This window comes from Brachypodium distachyon, chromosome 3 (assembly GCF_000005505.3).
Source record: "Brachypodium distachyon strain Bd21 chromosome 3, Brachypodium_distachyon_v3.0, whole genome shotgun sequence".
Taxonomy (NCBI): domain Eukaryota; kingdom Viridiplantae; phylum Streptophyta; class Magnoliopsida; order Poales; family Poaceae; genus Brachypodium; species Brachypodium distachyon.
In genome coordinates this window covers 31,902,156-31,920,084 of record NC_016133.3, presented here as the reverse complement: position 1 = coordinate 31,920,084, position 17,929 = coordinate 31,902,156, and the positions used below count along the sequence as shown (strand labels likewise).

At 46.4% G+C, this 17,929-nt stretch overlaps 4 protein-coding genes and 1 pseudogene across 12 annotated transcripts; 3 read left to right on the top strand and 2 right to left on the bottom strand.

Annotated features, from left to right (window-relative positions):
* The first annotated feature begins 200 nt into the window (after window positions 1–200).
* LOC100841050 lies at window positions 201–2,791 on the top strand (annotated as a pseudogene).
* Window positions 2,792–5,964: 3,173 nt separating this feature from the next.
* Window positions 5,965–10,593, top strand: LOC100841350 (thylakoid lumenal 17.4 kDa protein, chloroplastic). Its single transcript, XM_014901050.2, has 3 exons — window positions 5,965–6,304; window positions 9,613–9,859; window positions 10,145–10,593. Exons 1-3 carry the CDS (start codon window positions 6,092–6,094, stop codon window positions 10,366–10,368), a joined length of 684 nt encoding a protein of 227 aa, XP_014756536.1. The 5' UTR covers window positions 5,965–6,091; the 3' UTR covers window positions 10,369–10,593.
* Window positions 6,311–8,705, top strand: LOC106865426 (probable glutathione S-transferase GSTU6). Its single transcript, XM_024460573.1, has 2 exons — window positions 6,311–8,069; window positions 8,178–8,705. Exons 1-2 carry the CDS (start codon window positions 7,746–7,748, stop codon window positions 8,544–8,546), a joined length of 693 nt encoding a protein of 230 aa, XP_024316341.1. The 5' UTR covers window positions 6,311–7,745; the 3' UTR covers window positions 8,547–8,705.
* LOC100828203 lies at window positions 10,463–13,528 on the bottom strand. 3 transcript variants are annotated; one of them, XM_024460571.1, is made up of 4 exons: window positions 13,389–13,528; window positions 13,226–13,308; window positions 11,400–13,138; window positions 10,463–11,268 (listed from the first exon to the last, which is right to left on the bottom strand). In XM_024460571.1, exons 3-4 carry the CDS (start codon window positions 12,188–12,190, stop codon window positions 11,016–11,018), a joined length of 1,044 nt encoding a protein of 347 aa, XP_024316339.1. In that variant the 5' UTR covers window positions 12,191–13,138; window positions 13,226–13,308; window positions 13,389–13,528; the 3' UTR covers window positions 10,463–11,015. The 3 variants fall into 3 exon arrangements, with proteins under 3 accessions (XP_024316339.1, XP_024316340.1, XP_003571946.1); XM_024460572.1 differs by having other exon boundaries at window positions 11,400–13,091; XM_003571898.3 differs by lacking the exon at window positions 13,226–13,308 and having other exon boundaries at window positions 11,400–13,091; window positions 13,389–13,525.
* On the bottom strand, window positions 13,369–17,039 carry LOC100840747. 7 transcript variants are annotated; one of them, XR_002964445.1, is made up of 11 exons: window positions 16,878–17,039; window positions 16,684–16,769; window positions 16,018–16,123; window positions 15,446–15,544; window positions 15,281–15,346; window positions 15,017–15,133; window positions 14,359–14,429; window positions 14,152–14,254; window positions 14,001–14,048; window positions 13,794–13,915; window positions 13,369–13,691 (listed from the first exon to the last, which is right to left on the bottom strand). XR_002964445.1 is itself a non-coding variant. In XM_010236575.3 (11 exons), exons 1-11 carry the CDS (start codon window positions 16,944–16,946, stop codon window positions 13,590–13,592), a joined length of 993 nt encoding a protein of 330 aa, XP_010234877.1. In that variant the 5' UTR covers window positions 16,947–17,038; the 3' UTR covers window positions 13,369–13,589. The 7 variants fall into 7 exon arrangements, 6 of the variants coding, with proteins under 6 accessions (XP_010234877.1, XP_003574146.1, XP_014755594.1 ...); XM_010236575.3 differs by having other exon boundaries at window positions 14,355–14,429; window positions 16,878–17,038; XM_003574098.4 differs by having other exon boundaries at window positions 14,355–14,429; window positions 16,693–16,769; window positions 16,878–16,946.
* Between the last annotated feature and the right edge of the window lie 890 nt (window positions 17,040–17,929).

Genomic DNA, 17,929 nt, shown 5'->3' with positions numbered 1-17,929 from the left:
TTCCGGCTTCTCAATCCCGACGATTATGTGCATAACTGCTTCTGCAGAAGCACCACTCCTGTATGTTAGACGCGGCTCGACATGTTAAAGAGAAAATTATCAAACTGCTGGAAGCAAATGATCAGACACAATGTAAATAGGAGCAAATGATCGCAGTACCAACAAAGCAAGGGCTAAAAGTGTCAAATTCCCCACAGATAACACGATCCTATCTCCCTACCCTCGCCACGCGCGCCGCAAACTAGTACTCCACGGTCCCACCGGCCACCGCGCGGCAGGCACCGTATTGACATGGCCTCGCCTTGCCTCGCCATGCCGGGCGCGCCGCGGGCGGGCTCTGCTCTCCGCCCACTGCAGCAGCAGCAGACGAGGTGGGGGTGCCGCGTGACGTGCTCGGCTGACGCTCTGGGGGCCAGGGCCAAGGCGGCGGGAGGGTTCGCGCGCGGCTTGCTCGCTGCCAGGGCCGTCGCGCCCGCGCCCGCGCCCGTCCGTGCGATCGCCGCCGGCCAGGTTCGTGGTTTCTTTCCCCGTCACCATGCGCGGGCATCGAACCCAGCTTATCGAGGCCAGTGTATTATTTCGTCTGCCTTTGCCTAATTCACACGGAAATTTATGGAATTGGAACCCGACGATCGTTAGCACACATAGACTCTGACGTCGCATTTTTTGCGAGGATTTGGTAGCAGGCGAGGGGAAATCGCTTAATTTCGGATGGGATTTTACTCCTTTTGTCTTATGTTACCCCTCATGACCTTAACTTTTGCCTGAATTCATTAGCAGGAAAATGTATTTCCCGCATCTAAACAACCAAACTTAGCCATTAGCAAACTTTGCTTCAGTTTATAAACACTAGAAAAAAATCCTGCTTCCCTGGATCACAGGAATCCAAAAACACATGCATGTTGAATACCACAGGAATCGAAAACGCAAGAATAGGATGTTTGGATGCTACTTAATTTGGACTAAAAGAGCAGAGAGATAGAGAGAAGATATATTGGGATTTCAAAGGAAACCAAAAGGTTCGTGCTTGGGTTTCTCAAAAATTGGAGGGAAAATGTCATCCTATGATTTTTCTTTATGTATATAAGGTTTTAGTTCGCTTGCTAAATTATTTCGCGGTGGCATCCTCCAGCTGCAACAGCGGTCGCGCCATCACGTACAAAAGAATAGAGTCATATCTAAACCTATATGTTATATAATGAAAAAATTTAATGCAAAATTAGGGATTAACATTGATTTCGCGGCAACTGTCATAGAGTCGCGCCGAGGCTTCTGTGCCGCTATTCATTTGCATATTTCTCTTTTTTGTTTCTTCCAAATGCAATTGAGTTATGGCTTGAAATTTTGCACGGTCGTAAAACATCATGCCTCTAATATACTTTATTTTTTTAAGTTTTTTTGCGACTATTTTTGTAAGAGATTTTTAGAACTTATAAACATGTTTTTTTATGAAATTTGCAAAGGAAGTGTGGTTTTCACCTAATATTTTGGCCTAAAATGGAGTAATAGTCAAAGATAGCATTGACCAAGCTATTCAAACTGATAGCCCATATTTGTAGTCGCATGTGGCATGTCCGTTCCCTACTTCACTCCCATGCATACTCCCAGTTTCCAAGCATCATAGCGTTCCAATCCATGTCCGCACACCACATATACATGCCATTAATTCCCTCTGATCCTAATCCACCAAACACCCAACGAAACATAAAGCTAAAGTAATCTCAGCCTTCCTACACAAATCTAGCAGGAGATTACGGCCGGAGGAGACGACTTGAAGCTGCTCGGCGCATGCCAAGCCCATTCGTCACCAGAGTGAAGCTTGCCCTCGCCTTCAAGGGCCTGAGCTTCGAGGATGTCGAGGAGGACCTCCGCAGCAAGAGCGAGCTCCTCCTCGTGTCCAACCCTGTGCACAAGAAGGTGCCCGTGCTCATCCACAACGGCAAGCCTATCTGCGAGTCACTCGTCATTTTGGAGTACATCGACGAGGCGTTCTCCGGCACCGGCCCCTCCCTCCTCCCGGCTGATCCCCACCACCGCGCCGTCGCCCGCTTCTGGGCCGCCTACATTCACGAGCAGGTTTAACAAATTTCTCTTTCCTCTTCCCGTTTCGAGCATTTTAGAAGCTAAGTTCGGCGTGGTGCAGGTCGTGGCTCAGTTCGTGCAGTCGATTAGGGGCAAGACGGAGGAGGACAAAGCCGAGGGGATTAAGCAGACGTTCGCGGCGATGGAGACTCTGGAGGGAGCCCTGAGGGACTGCTCCAAAGGGGAGGGATTATTCTTCGGCGGCGGCAGCGTGGGGCTCGTCGACGTCTTGCTGGGGAGCCTTCTCTCCTGGCTTAAGGCCGCGGAGGTGATATCCGGTACCAAGTACTTTGACCCCGTCAAGACCCCGCTCCTGGCCGCGTGGATGGAGCGCTTCAGCGAGCTTGCCAAGGCAGCTTTGCCGGAGGTCGAAAGGGTGCTCGAGTTCTCCAACATGCTGGCAATGGCTGCCGCGGCAGCTGCAGCTGCAGCTTCGGAGAACTAGTAAACTAAGTCGGCACGGAGACACGAGTCACGTTCGATTAAAAAAAAAAGCATTCGTTTGGACCGCGACACTTATTTTGGATCGGAGCGAGTAGTTTTTTTTTAAATAGATAAATATCTATTGCGTTATTAGAACAGAATGATAACAAGTCAGCACGTTCGTTCACATAAATCATCTCCTCTTGATTATGTTGAAGGAACAAGCACCCATACAGAAGGTACATATAGATAAAAGACAGTTGCTAGATCACCTTTACTTTTTTTTATTGTCTTTTAATCTTTATTGCGTTCCAGGAAGGGCCAACGTGTGTTATGGCCAGTATTCGAAATATGCTAGGCCACCAGCTCCGAAAAAGCGCATACCAACACCGGAGGACGGCAACATCTAATTTGCAAAGGTTGCTCCGATAAAACTGAAATGCCACCAAAGGAAACATAGTGGGTAAGCTTACAGCATGGCAACAGGACATCTCAGGAAATATGGAAGCACATCACAATCATATATTGGGAGTGTATGCTGTAGTACCTTAAGCACTTGAACTTACTCCAACTTGGTATCTCGTAAAGGCAAATATGTGAGATTTTTTCTGAACTAATGTTTCGACGTAAGAGATTGGCAACAGAAATACATAATAGTAGAAAGTTATTGTAAAGTTAACAATGTACTGATTTTTCCCACGGATAAAAGGTACCGATTTGATGATATTAGAGAACGAAAAAAAATCTGAAAGCCAGCAACGATGGAATGGCTCGATGAAGTTTGATGACCAAACCACAAATGTGAGATTATGAGAGAAACCACGCTTGTACCATTGAGAAACCTGCATAATGCCGTCGGTGAATTATGACTGCACATTACAAATGGTGACCAAACCAAATCCTCCCCCATTTGAAACCGTTTGTGCCTTCGCAAGTTGCGAGGAAGGAGGTAATTTGAGCTACATCAAACAATTTTCCAGAAGCATAGATGCCTACAAGATTCATACTATTCTCACATGTCAAATTGATCAAGCAAACTTAAATAAAGTTTGTCACTTTATTATTACTCAGCACAAAGTTATTTGTTCCAGCCTTCTCCAACTGCCATTTATCCTCCCTTATCTACTACTCTAATTCAACAATCTTATCCTTTCGCTAGTTTTACATTCGAGGAGACCACAAATCAGAGAAACAAAATTAAGAAATGCAATCAACAAAACAGAGAAGGGGCATACTTCTGGACTTGTATGAACTGTCCTTTCTCTACATCCAGACAGCTAGATTCAGTTTCTATGTACATGCAACAGAGCAATTGAGCACATTTGGTTCTTTCATGCCGTAGGTATGTTAATTTGAACTTTTGTACTCCCTCCGTCCAACAAAGGATGTTCCAATTTGACAAATTTGAATGCATCTATACATTAAGTCATGTCTAGATACATCCAAATTTTGACAAATTTGAGACATCTTTTGTTGAAGGAGGAAGTATCAAATAAAGCATGCATGACAATTAATAACCTGCTCTTGGAGAAGACATTGTTGCAATTTCACAAATAGAGCCAAAAATCATGGATGCATTTAATTCTGTGCTATGCGAGCCAATGTTGGATTTTGAGACTGGTTTTCTCTTTGTTCAGATTATGCACCAATGTTGCATACATTAGTAAATAACAACCCCACCTTCATCTTTTATTGCTGAACAGTAATGATTTGGCATCCTTGTGCAAGCACCCGATCACATCTCCAGACTCCAAACACTAGAAAGAGTTGCAGGGGATAGACGGTGGAGCTGACAAGGTGGTGTCGCCGGTCGCACAGCCAATAGATGCTGCAGCTGCAAGGAGTGACGAATGCAGGGCTACAAATAGTGATAAAACCTCATTCCCTATCCTTAATGTTATGCATTTGGTGTTTCCCTCACCAGATGCTTGAGATCTGGAAGTCGAGTTAGTCTTGGAAAATTAAACAATTTCGAGAATAACAATCTAACGAGTAATTCCAGAATATAAATCATGATGACAGTAACAACTAGCACATGCATCTCGAATATACTAGAAGTATTCAACGGCACAATCAACAGCAACGTGAACTCGCAAATCATCATTAAACAATAGATCGGATCACAGATTACGTATTGTTGCGGTGTAGAGGAAGCCGGTGTTGTTGTGTTCGCTTGACGAAGTTGCTGACGAAGAAGGCGGCGACGAATCACGCACCTGCCGGCTCGAGGAGGTAGATGACCCGTGGTTGCAGGGAAGCGAGCAGTCACGCGGACCGCTTTCGAAAAACCTTATTCGGCCTCTCCTGTACAGCATCACAAAGACGAAAGGTTCCAGAGACCTGCTCTCCCGTTCATTGGTGCACGCTGACACTCGGGATGGAGTAGACTACGATGACAGCGCAAAATTAAAGTGAGAGACATGCAAAACCCTAAATCGGTTTGATATGGTGCAAATCGAGGGATGGGGCGGCTCAATTATAGTCACGCAGGTACAACTCGAAATCGATTCATGAAACGAGGCGGCGCGCGTGTCGCGTCGCGTCGGGACGAGGCGAGCGGAGGAGGAACGCGACGAGCGAAGGAGGAGGAGGAGGAGGAGGAGGAGCACGCGTGGGTATTTCCCCTTGCGCACCTTGCTACTAGGTGAATATCAACATTCCTTATATATTGATCTCACTCACTCTGAACTAGTAAGGTCCAAATTCTAACAGTTAGTTGTAGGTATACGTTGGTTACTTTACGAGCCTTTGCACATATGATTTATTTATAAAGCCAACAACATATTTGTGAATAAATGTAAATGAAGCCGAGAGCATGTCATGGAGCACATGAATAATGGCTTGACATGTTAAATCCAGTGCAACACGTACAAATATAGTATCCCTGTTCTCCGATCCATATTAGTTGTCTCAAACTTGTCCAAATATAGATGTATCTATGTTTAAGAAGCGTCTACATACATATAATATTTTGACAAATAATATGTATTAGAGGGAGTAGGAATAATTACTTTTATCCGTAGCAACTGCAACGGCATGGATATTTAGGCTCAGTTTGACATTGTTGAATTGTGATGAGCTGCACTTGTTTTATAATCTGCTATGGAAAAATACACATGGAAATAGGAAAAAGTTGGTTAGTCAAACACGAAAATGATAAAAAAAAATGAAAAACGGGATTACGACAAATCCAGCGAAATAACAAACTATTTATAGCTGGTCAAACGTTAATTTACAGAGCGAACAGAAAACGATCGATCAAGTCGAATGTAAAAGAGGAGGAGACAAAAAAGAAGACCCTTAATCCACTCCATCCAAAATTAGGCTTGCACGGTCGGTCAAAGCATGACACGTGCGCACTCACTCAAACTCCATTCACCGGCTCACGTGGGTCCCGTGGTCGTCATGCGGACGAGAGCCGAAACCGGAAGAAGAGGGATAAGCCGCCGATGGGCGATGGATAACACGATCCTATCTCCCTCCCCTCCCCTTCTTCCCCTCGCCGCGCGCGCCGCACACGTACCCGTACACAGCCACTCCCCTCCCCTCTCCTCTCCCAACCGGCGCAGCGAGGCACCGCATTGACATGGTCTCGTCCTGCCTCGCCTCGCCGGGCGCGCCACGGGCTGGCTCTGCTCTCCGCCCACTGCAGCAGCAGCAGACGAGGTGGGGGTGCCGCGTAACGTGCTCGGCTGACGCTGGGCGGACCGGGACCAAGGCGGCGGGAGGGTTCGCGTGCGGCTTGCTCGCTGCCTGGGCCGTCGCGTCCACGCCCTCCACGGCGATCGCCGCCGGCCAGGTTAGTGGTTTTTCCTCCGTCGCGCCCATGCGCGGGCATCGCGCGATTCTGATCGCATTGTCGAGCGTATCGAGGCCGGTGTATTATTTCGTCTGCCTTTGCTTAATTTAGAAAGAAATTGAAATTTATGGAATTGGAATCCCACGATCGTTAGCGCACCTAGAGACTGACATCGCATTTTTGCGAGGATTTGGTGGCAGCCTGGCAGGTCAGGGGAAATCGCTTAATTTCGGATGGGATTTAAATCCTTGTCATATGTTACCCCTTATGAAGTTAGTTAGGATGGATCTCGATTGGCCTTAACTTTTGCTTGAATTCTTTAGCACGAAATGTACTTCCCGCACCGACAACCAAATTTAGCCATTAGCAAACTTTGCTTCCTCCCTAAATGTGTATAAACTAGGAAATCCCTGCAGTTAAGTGGTTCTCTGGAATCCAAAAGAACAGGAATAGGAAAAATATAAGATTGAAATGCCTACAAGTTGAATACCACATGAAGAAAAAACGCAAGAATTAATTGAAAGAGATGTTTGGATGCTACACAGGAATTTTAAGATCAGGGGTACTTAATTTGGATTAAAAGAGGAGAGATATAGGGAGGGACATATTGGAATTGTCAAAGGAAATTTTCCATGAGGTTAGACCTCACGCTCTGATTTCTCAAAAAGTTGAAAGAAAAAAAAATCCTATCTTATGATTCTTTTTTATACAATCCTATGATCCAATGGCCACATATAGGATTTTTTTTCTTCTCCTTAGGATTAGAATCCTCTATTTTCTCTCTAAAATTCCTATGATCCAAAGAGGGCCTAAACTTGTCGAGAGAAAACTAAGAAATTATCATTCAACAAAATCATATAATTTCAAGTACTTCACGGCTTCACGCACTAGCACTAGTGCATCACCTCTACGTTACTAGTAGTCTGCAGTCTGGTTGTGTTAGAGTTGCGATGCTGCTGTGGTGGGACGAGGTTCGGGGATTTTCAGGACTTGCGTGAGAAGTTCTTCTTACAGAAAAAGCCCGGGGGCTGTCAGCTCCCCGCGGTTCCTGTTTTTTTACTAGTCTGCAGTCTTGTGACCCAATGCACCATGCCACCATACACCGTACGTGTAACAATTGTTTCTACCTTCCTGGGCTCTTAATATAATAGTCAAAGATAGCATTGACCAAGCTATTCAAACTGATAGGCCCATATATCTTGTCACATGTCCGTTCACTACTTCACTCCTAGCCTTCTTCTCCAAGTTGGGCACATCCATCTTGCATGCTTGCTCCCAGTTTCTAAGCATCATTGGTGACACATCGATTGATTCGTGCCAACCCATGTCGATACACCATACATACATGCCATTAATTCCCTCTGATCCTGATCCACCAAGCACCCAACGAAACACAAGCTAAAGTAGTCTCAGCCTTTGTACACAAATCTAGCAGGAGATAATGGCCGGAGGAGACGACTTGAAGCTGCTCGGCGCATGGGCAAGTCCATTCGTCACCAGAGTGAAGATTGCCCTCGCCTTGAAGGGCCTGAGCTTCGAGTATGTCGAGGAGGACCTCCGCAACAAGAGCGAGCTCCTCCTCGCATCCAACCCGGTGCAAAAGAAGGTGCCCGTGCTCATCCACAACGGCAAGCCTATCTGTGAATCACACATCATCTTGCAGTACATCGACGAGGCGTTCTCCGGCACCGGCCCCTCCCTCCTCCCCACCGAACCCCACGACCGTGCAGTCGCCCGCTTTTGGGCCACCTACATTGACGACAAGGTTTCACAATTTGTTTCTTTCTTTTTCCCGATCCGAGCATTTAGAAACTGAATACGGTGGTCACTGAAGTTGTGTGCGCGTGTGCAACTCGTGGTTCCGTGGGTGCAGTCGATGAGGGGCAAGACGGAGGAGGAAAAAACCGAGGGAATTAAGAAGACGCTCGGGGCTGTGGAGACGCTGGAGGGAGCCCTGAGGGACTGCTCCAAAGGAGAGGGATTATTCTTCGGCGGCGACAGCATGGGGCTCATCGACGTCTCGCTCGGGAGCCTGCTGTCGTGGCTCAAGGCGACCGAAGTGATGTCTGGTGCTAAAATCTTTGACCCCATCAAGACCCCGCTCCTGGCCGCTTGGATTGAGCGCTTCAGTGAGTTTGATGTGGCCAAGGCAGCCTTGCCGGATGTCGATAGGTTGGTCGAGTTTTCCAAGAAGATGAAACAGGCTGCTGCGGCCGCTGCTGCTGCAGCTTCGGAGAACTAGTAAACTAAGCCAGTGTATTTTTTCGTCTGTCCTACTTAATTGAAATGGAAATTTATGGAATTGGAATCCAATGATCGTTAGCGCCCATAGACTCGGACGTCGCATTTTGCGAGGATTTGGTGGCAAGTGAGGGGAAGTCGCTTAATTTCGGATTGGATTTTATTCCATGTCATATGTTACCCCTTATGAAGTTAGGTAGGATGAATCTCAATTGACCTTAACTTCTGCTCGAATTCATTAGCAGGAAATTTAGCCATTAGCAAATATTTGCTTCCTAAATATATAAAAATAAAAATGCTGAGTTTTATTGTTAATCTGGAACAACTGTTGGAGATGACCTGGATTTTGGTTGGTAGATTGGTTTCAGAATTCTGATATACTTTGATGATGAATTAGCACTGATTTGTAAAATGAAAATGGTGATATCAATTAAGCTTAAAGAGTCAATGTTAAATTTCTATAGGAATATGATGTGAATGGGACTACAGCAATTTCATTGATACTTCATTCTCTATAGGGCAAGACCCCCAATCAATGTAAAGCTAGAATTATGTTATTGATTATATATACTACCTCCGATCCAAAATAAGTGTCGCAGTTTTGAACTAGGATCAAACTAGGCTTAGTTCAAAACTAAGACACTTATTTTGTAGCGAGCAACCCTGGATATGCAATATATCTAATTCAGGGTTGCGTATGCATCTAGAAACACCATCCGTTGTAGGCATCATTATCTTGTTGTACCCAATAATCAGATCAACTGATTAAAGCGTGCCAGTTATCACTATAAACGTACGCTATTTCTTCTAGTGTTTGATTTTTGCGAAACCGCATTTCATCTAGGAATCACTGCCATTTCTTAGTGAAGGACAATGTGCTCATCATTTTACATACTACAAGTATAATCTGAATATGTAAGTTGGCACTTATACTATTATTCCTGGAAACTGCATTCCGGCGTCCGACCTTATCTTCCTTTTCTCCATATTTTTAAACTTTTGTGAGATAGTTTCTCGGAAAAAACATTTCTGAGATAACATTATTCCCTATTTGCTTTGGTTGTTAGAGGTTGCCTCCACTATCAACAGATCCAAACAGATGCGAGGTTGCATTCGTTGGGAACACGATTGGTCAGGCAAATGGAGTGTATGACAAGGTGCTTGATCTCCGGTTCTGTGATTACACCAATGAGAAAAATAATCTGAAAGGCAAGACTCTATCTGCCGCCTTGATGTCGGACGCAAAGTTTGATGGTGCTGACTTGACAGAAGTTGTCATGTCCAAAGCCTATGCTGTTGGTGCAAGTTTCAAAGGTAACCGAACTATACACCTTATTCAGATCTTTACCACACTTCATTGTTGCACTGCTTCTAAATACTACCCTTTCAGATGTACCATTACATTGATCATGGCTACCTTGTTGTGTATAAGCAGATAAAGAGCCTCACAGATAAAATAATTTTGTTATTCGTCACACTGCATTGCTGCAATTGCTTGATGCTTCTGAATGCTGACCGTTTCAGTTCAGATATACCATCGCGCTGATCATGCTGCAGTATGAACATAATGACAAACACTTCCCTTTCAAATGCTTTTAGGCACAGATTTCACGAATGCAGTGATAGACCGTGCCAATTTCGGGAAGGCCGACCTGGAAGGTGCAATCTTCAAGAACACCGTGTTGTCAGGATCAACCTTTGACGATGCTAACATGAAGGACGTCGTGTTCGAGGACACAATCATCGGCTACATTGACCTTCAGAAGCTATGCAGAAACATGAGCATCAACGAGGATGCAAGATTAGATCTGGGTTGCAGGTGATTCAGCAGAGTTCCCAATTCCCCACCACATCTTAGCCGTTTATGTCAGCATCAGCATCATTACGGATAACAATAACGGAGTCGGATCTGTCTATAGAGCACCAGGATAACAACATCTGCCCTTTCCCCCCTTTCAGTGTGTATGTACAACTCTCTGTATGCCGTAAATATATACAACAATATATACCACAATTGCTCTTTATTAATTTGTGCCAGTATACACAAATGGGAGAACCTTATGCTTCCCAGATTTTTCTTACAGAGATATTGTTCACAGTTTAGCAACAGCATGCCATCACCGGCGATGCATGCTTGCTTGCTTTATTCCAATCCACACAGGCAGTACTGACCTAATGTACTATGTGCGCTTGCTTGACAACATTATTTGCCCCTCCTCCTGACCGGACCGGGTAATTAAGGTTGGCAGCTCCTGCCATGCAGTGCAGGCACGCGCACCCTAGTATAAACTGGCCCCTACAAGGGCCGATGCCGATGCTACTTATGGAGACGGTGCGCAATATATACCTATATGCACCATCTAAAATGGCCGGCCGGGGCCATCGCCGGGGCACGTACATGCCCTGCCGACGAGGTCGGTCTTGGTCTTTGGTTCGAGAAGCGGCCCTGTGTTTGTTGAGTTTGTTTTTTTCATTCGGGGTCGTTGCTGCCGGAGCCGGAGGAGTCGATGACGCAGGTCTCGACGCCGCCGGTCATCCAGAGGAACCAGGCGTAGCTGCTCCGGTGGTGGGTGCTGTCCGGCTCCTCGTCGATGGCGCTGGTGAACATGTCCTCCGCGCCTGCGAGGTCGCCCCGGGCCTGCCACAGGAACACGGCGTACCTCCGCATCGCCTCGCCGTCCGGCGGCTCGATGGCCACCGCCCGCTTGAAGTAGTCCTCCGCCCTGCAGTTGATCGCCGCCGAGGTCGATCAAGAATTCGAGACGATAGTTAAGGACACGCATCGACTTTTGACTTGTGCATGCGAATCATGCAAGGTTTAAGATCATGGCAATGTATCCGCGTACGTAAATACCTGTCGTGATCTTTGTCGAACTCGTAGAGGAGCTGGGCGTAGTTGGAGAGGATGAGGGAGTTGGCTTCGGCGGTGGCGATGATCCGCTCGTAAGCCGCCTTCCGGCGCTCGGCGTGGGCAGCGTCGATGGCTTCCTGCTCGTCCATGCCGGCCAGCGGGAGCATGTCGTCGTCGTCGCCGCCGTGCTGGATGCCGATCCTCGCCCACAGCTCCTTCTCCACGTCCAGCCCCACCAGCTGCGGTGCGTCATCATCGACGTCATCCTCCTCCGCGTCTCGCTCCTCTTCGTGAGGTTCCTCTGTCTTGCGGGCCTCGGCTTCAGCCTCCTTGGACGCCCTGATCCGCTCCATCTCCATCTCGACGGCCGTGCCGAGGCAGGACGCGACGAGGCCGAGCAGCCCGACGGCGAGATCGGGCGACTCGACGAAGTGCACCTTGCGGAAGACCCACGCCACGGCGTCCCCGGCGCCGGACGCGCCCCCTGCCGCCGCCGCACCCTGCACCGCCTCCACGGCCGCCGCCAGGGCCGCCACCGCGCACCCGGCCGCGCTCCCCGCCGCCCGCGGCACCCCCGCCTGCTGCTGCTGCTGCTTCCTCCTGGCCTGGATCGCGCGCAGCGACGCCGGTACCGCGGCCATCGACGGCTCCTCCATGCCACCGCCGCCCGCCGCGGCCGCGGAGACGCAGAGCCGGGGCTGCTTCCTCCTCCGCTCCCCGCCGAACGGCGCGAACGCCAGCGAAGACGACCCTGGGCAGATCTTGGGCACGGCAACCATGCTAGCAGGCGTCATCCTCGATCTTAGATAGATAGATAGATAGGGAACCGAACGAACTACTCTCTGTCGATCCCCAACCAATTAACACGACCGGCGTTCGTTACACTCTGGAATGGATCCGATCCAAGAAGGGAACCTCGCTCCCACGGAAGGCGGTGGCGAGACGGAGAGAGCGGCAATGGCGGGTCATATATAGCCGCGGCGCGCGCCCTCGGCCGTTGCCACGCCCACGCTGGGAAGGCCAAAGCCGGGGTGCGTGGCCCGCACGCCTCGGGGCGGCGGTGTCCGGTTCTCCATGCGTGCCTTGCACCACGGTTAATTTCGTCCGACAAGCAGCTGGCTCCAATGCTCCATCGTCCGTTCGCGCGGGGCTCTCGGCGTCTTGCGCCTTGGCGTCCAACCTGGAAGGCAGGCGCTGCTCCTTTCCTTTGGCAATGCGTGCGGGGCGGGGGGAGTGAGCTAGCTAGCTAGCGGCCGGAGACAAGAGCGAGGCCCCCCGCGCGCACGCCGTTTCGGGAAGCTAGGTGACAAGAGCGCCTGTGTGTTTGAGTTGTGTTCTTTTCCGGCCATGTGTAACTTTTTTGCTTTGCGTGAGTGACTGACTATAGCTGATTGTCTGGTGTGTCTTGTGCTTAACTGCCAATCTGTTATCTGTGGCAGAAGGCATGTGCAGGAACGGGGAGAAATGGCCACGAACTTACCGGCGAACAAAGTATACTTACTCAACATCGTTCCGTGTATTTACATGCATGACGCGGAAGCGTTAACTTGCACCGTTTCACGATCGAGTGGGTGATTGATATGGAGGTTTTCGCTCCTTTAGACTCGCGGAACGAACTCCGCCTCCCTTATTCTTTCCGAGTCGTATGAACCTTCGTCTCTTTCTCCCTTGAAGCTTCCACGGCTGGTTTGTTGACTGCACCCGTTCAGGGAAAAACATGTCAGCAATATCAGAGCTTCTCCCTGAAAAATATCACGCTTTTGCTGAACCTTTTTGCAGATATTTTAGATAGATATTTTGGACCAAGCTAGGTTCATCGGGGCACCAACCCTCGAGAGTGCGTGTGCGTGCTCTGTTATGCATGCAGTTTGGCTGCATTTAGTATCACACTTGTGCTTCCAGGAGTTATGTGCTGCAACAGTGAATTGCCAATATTGTAATATTTCGAGAATGACTAAAGGAAGTGCAAGAATTATGGAACCGAGGGAGTACCAAGCATTGAAATCTCCGATTACAGATGATCCCTCCATGCCCATTCAGGAACCCCACAATGAATTTTTATTGCCACAAAGCATTCTGGAAATACTTCAGCTAAAGATAGAATCCAATCTTCCCAATCTATTGAACGCAATGGAATCAGAAGTTACAGCACTACTATAAAACCGATCGACAAGTTACAACACTACCATAATGTTAGATAGCTGGTCCTTGAAGCCGATTCACAATCTCCTCTGCTCTGGCCTGTATCTCTTTTATATATTCAACAAGTACACGTTGCTGATAAGAACCTCCTTCCTGTAAAACAGAGGGAGAATTGCACAAGGGAATGCTCAGGACAAGGCACTGACAAGTTAAGATAGTTGCTGTCTATAGAACGCGGAAGGTTATGGATCTTACTGTGCGAATTAAGATTCTCTCAATTCTCTTCTTCGTAACAGTGTAAAGTTCTTCAGGCGAAACATCCCCCTTTCCAACTGTAAGTCCGTCAAGCAGCAGTTTGTTCCAGTCATTTTCAGGAGCTGCGTGATACAAACTCAATATATCAAAGCAGATTACTAGTGCACACAAAATAATCAATCTCTTTGGGTGAAATGCATATCCTACCCTGTATTATCGATTCAAGAAACTTTTCAGGCACTACAACCTCTCCCCCTGAGAAAGTTAACAGACACTAAAAAATCAACTAAAGATGTAGTTATTTCTCAACATCTGCAGCTGGATAACCTAATTGAATTATCACGAACAAAAAAAATACCTTTATAAGCATAACTGCGCTTTTGGAGAAAGTTGCAAGCATATAGTTGCAATACCTTTTGCAGCATGGCTTGAAGCCCTGGCTTATCACCATCTTCTTTAGCCTAAAAACAAGTATGAACAATATCACGAAACTAATCTAGCCATCTAGGGTTATAATCAGATATGACAACTCAAACCTAGCAAGCAATAAATAACACTTACTTGCCTCAACTGAGCATTAACTTCTGACAGAAAACTCTCATCTAGCTGTCCTTCTTTTTCTCTATTTGATATTTCCTGGGAATACCCAGAAGAGATTTGAAAATCACATCAGAATATGGAGCACAAAATCAACATTCCTGGATGAAATAATAGTGTGCCTTAAGCCCTTAAGAGCTAAATCTTTGAGGCCCAAAAAATCTGTTTCATGGAAGTAACAGTAGAGGCTTGTGTACAGCATAATTAAAAAATTAAATTATATAAGCAGTAGAGGCGTTTATATCTTTCACTGCCTATCACATTTCACAATTAGAATGTGGAGGTCAACTAGTGCATATGACTCCTGAAAAGAAGTCTCAACTTCAGGAGTTACTGCAAGAAAATGAAGAAATGCATGTAATGGGCAGCGTTGACCATTGACTCAAGGTGCACAAAACTGCAACTTCAAATGCATAATGATACTAAATTTCACATGAGCAGAGCAGAATGCATACATAGATGTGACTATGTGAGACTACTCTGGTGGGTGTACTTGATAGAGTTCTTTCAAAAAATACTATTTAGTCTAGGCACAGTTCTGATAAGCAACTATTGGAATGTATCCCCAAAGTCGACCAAAATCATAAGCAGGCGCAAATGCACTATACAACTAGACATGTGCTTACCATCTCCATCAATTTTAGGGCCTCTGGGTCTCTTGGTGGCCACATCACATCTTCTCCTTCTTGCATAACAGGACTAATAATTGCCTTCAGAACATCAGTTGACTGCTCAATCTTCTCCTGAAAAATAAAAATAAAATTAGCAGCATGAAAGGCACACGTGGTAACCACAATGAAAGTACCAAGTTTTAGGACTTCACATCAAGTTGTGGTTGTAGACAGCAGTACTAAAACGAGGGGTTATGCATGATAGGACATGGGTCTTACGTCAGTCTTGTGGACGACACGGTCAACTATGTTCATGATATTTTCAGCCAATTCTTCGTAATCTTTCTGAAAAACAAGAGGCAGCAAACCGAAAGTCAGAATAATGGTGATAAAAGTAAGCAATATCCACAATTAGCAAGAAGGAATTCGAATGTGAAACCATGCTTTATCATCATCCGATTTGCATAGATCAATCCTAGCAGCCAGCCGAACCCAGAAACCCTCGCTGAATGCCAGAATATTTTCAACCACTATTACATCAAGCTGTTTGCATGTAAGAAGGGTACATTAGTTACTTAATGAGGTATATTATACGTCAAAAATAACTTTAAAGAAGGCAACGTTTTGTCTATTGATTCAACAAGTAATAACCACCTAGAATATTTCCAATGATGCGTCAACATTTCAAAATCTAGCCACAAATTTAGGCACACTTCGAACGCTCTCATATGCATCAGGAATAGCCTAAAAAGAAACTAGAGGAAAATCTAATAGCTCACAAGCGTCTTGTATAGTTTAAGTAGCTAATGAAATGTCACCAACCAATACTCAGCTTGGTTCTACACATTTTGAAATAAGCATGGTGAAGAAGCTCGAAGCAAGGTTAATTAGATACTGACCAAATTTTTACATATCAAGTGAAATTGATGAATGAGAATGAAGCGAATTTAACACTGAAGTGTAGAACAAAAATGTAGCTTGTTCTGACAAGAAAGATATACATCATGCAAGCTTACCTCCCTTGGATTTGCGTCCCTTAGCATATCAATCAGCCTATCCACTTCAATGGTCTTCTTGAAGGATTCTTCAGGACCTTTGATGGCTGCGCATAACAAAGCGCTCCTGTTTTAATGAAATCATAAGTTCTTAACGAACAATGCAATTTGACTGTCACAAATATTCCCATAAATAAACTAAAGAGTTTGAAAGAAAACGCACATAATGACTCTGCCATGTATGTGGTAATATCAAAGCTTACTACTACTAAACATAAGATGAAAATACTAATATACAAGTATACAACAATCAGAACTCAGAAGTTTGCATCACTAGCATAAATACTATGCCTGACGTGTTTAGTGCTGTACTCTGCATCTACTGAACCTCCCTAACTCACATTCAGTGCTGATTTTCAGATAAACATAAACAGTGCTATTACCACTACAAATCGAATCAATGTCCCCAACTCATGTCTGATATATCTCCCCAATCCCATGAAAATATCGGCTAATCAGATAAATGAAACTGCAGAAAGAACCATGTATTTTCCTAATTAGAAACCCAATACAGAGAAATGCCGTTGCTACAAGCCGAGAAGCATCCAGTAGTTCCGCAAGAAAAAAAAAAGAGAAGCATCCAGTAGACAAACAAATAAAACTAAAGAGGAGAGAGCGCAAGCGCACAGCACGAACCGCCTCCGCCGATGCGCATGGAAAGCTCTCCGATGGGAATGCACAGGGATCCCCCAACACCACCGACGCAGCGAACCCTAGCCAGGAGAGAGAGTCGATTAAAGGAAGGTGGCGGACGGTCAGAGAAGCGTCGAGTTCGCTGGGGGAGCGGAAGAAAAGAGGAGCGGGATGAAAAAGGCGCCAACCGCAAGCCGAGGCGGGGATGGAGGCGACGGCAGCGGGCGGAGCGGCGTGGAGGCGGTGGCCGTCGCCATCTCCGGGTGACCGGGCGGCCGGTGGCGGGAGAGGAAGAGGGCAGCAAAGGGTGCGCGCGCCGAGTCCTCTCCACAAATCCCAAATCCCAATCCTGACAAGTAGGGTGGGCGTTCGCTGGATTAAGATTTTCGATTTTTCCAAAAGCCAAAAAATATGTACTCCGCGGTACTCCGTGCCATGAGCAACTCTAGCAGTTACCAAACTCAGTCGATTCAAACTTGGCGGAATTCGGAATCCTAACTTTTGACAAACATACATAGACATCTCTCATCCGAGTTCATGCAGTTCATACAAAATAAAGTTCATATAGTTCATACAGGTGAGGTCTTCTTGGTACTCCGCCTCCCTCCTGGCTGCCTCCACCGCCGCCGACTAATCTGACTCGAGCCGCACTGTTGGAGATATGCTCTAGAGGCAATCATGTGATGATGTTATTTCTTATGTATTCATGAGTTATTGTTATTGTTCTTGAACATCATCACTAGTATGTATCAATAAATACGTGATTTGTTTGTGAGACTATGTATTCTATGATATTGTTCTAATGTTCCCTGTTCATTGAGGTTATGCGGACACATAACCTATACTAACAATGTGAATCAGTATGATGACTATGTTCCACAAGTCATAGGGCAAGGTGTTGCCGACAGATAGCATGGACTCGACAATGAGATTGTTGAGTCGGACAAACCCGCACTGAGACACAACGAGATGATTATCATTTGTTAATCTCAAGTACGATATATATACCAGTCCTAGACCTGAGGTCGTCGCATGAGCTTGGGATGTGAATCGGCCTACTTAGGAGTTGCCAAACGCTACTCCGTAACTGGGTGGTTATAAAAGCAGCTTTCGAGTTTGCTGAGAAGCATGCTGCGAGTCATGGTTGATCAAGATGGGATTTGCCCCTCCTATTCGGAGAGATATCTCTGGGCCCTCTCGAGTGATCAGATTCCAAAAGCATGGCCATGCGACTTGAGTT

Bases quoted from the DNA above. Each gene is read 5' to 3' on its own strand.
- LOC100840747 (XM_014900108.2), bottom strand. From the start codon at position 16,946: ATGGCGACGGCCACCGCCTCCACGCCGCTCCGCCCGCTGCCGTCGCCT. The intron at 15,545-16,017 runs GTAAGCTTGCAT...ACATGCAAACAG, and splicing joins GGGACGCAAATCCAAGGGAG to CTTGATGTAATAGTGGTTGA. The intron at 15,134-15,280 runs GTAAGACCCATG...TTTATTTTTCAG, and splicing joins GTGTCGTCCACAAGACTGAC to GAGAAGATTGAGCAGTCAAC.
- LOC106865426 (XM_024460573.1), top strand. From the start codon at position 7,746: ATGGCCGGAGGAGACGACTTGAAGCTGCTCGGCGCATGGGCAAGTCCA. The intron at 8,070-8,177 runs GTTTCACAATTT...CCGTGGGTGCAG, and splicing joins CCACCTACATTGACGACAAG to TCGATGAGGGGCAAGACGGA.
- LOC100841350 (XM_014901050.2), top strand. From the start codon at position 6,092: ATGGTCTCGTCCTGCCTCGCCTCGCCGGGCGCGCCACGGGCTGGCTCT. The intron at 6,305-9,612 runs GTTAGTGGTTTT...TTTGGTTGTTAG, and splicing joins CGGCGATCGCCGCCGGCCAG to AGGTTGCCTCCACTATCAAC. The intron at 9,860-10,144 runs GTAACCGAACTA...AAATGCTTTTAG, and splicing joins TGTTGGTGCAAGTTTCAAAG to GCACAGATTTCACGAATGCA.
- LOC100828203 (XM_024460571.1), bottom strand. From the start codon at position 12,190: ATGACGCCTGCTAGCATGGTTGCCGTGCCCAAGATCTGCCCAGGGTCG. The intron at 11,269-11,399 runs GTATTTACGTAC...GATCAACTGCAG, and splicing joins TTCGACAAAGATCACGACAG to GGCGGAGGACTACTTCAAGC.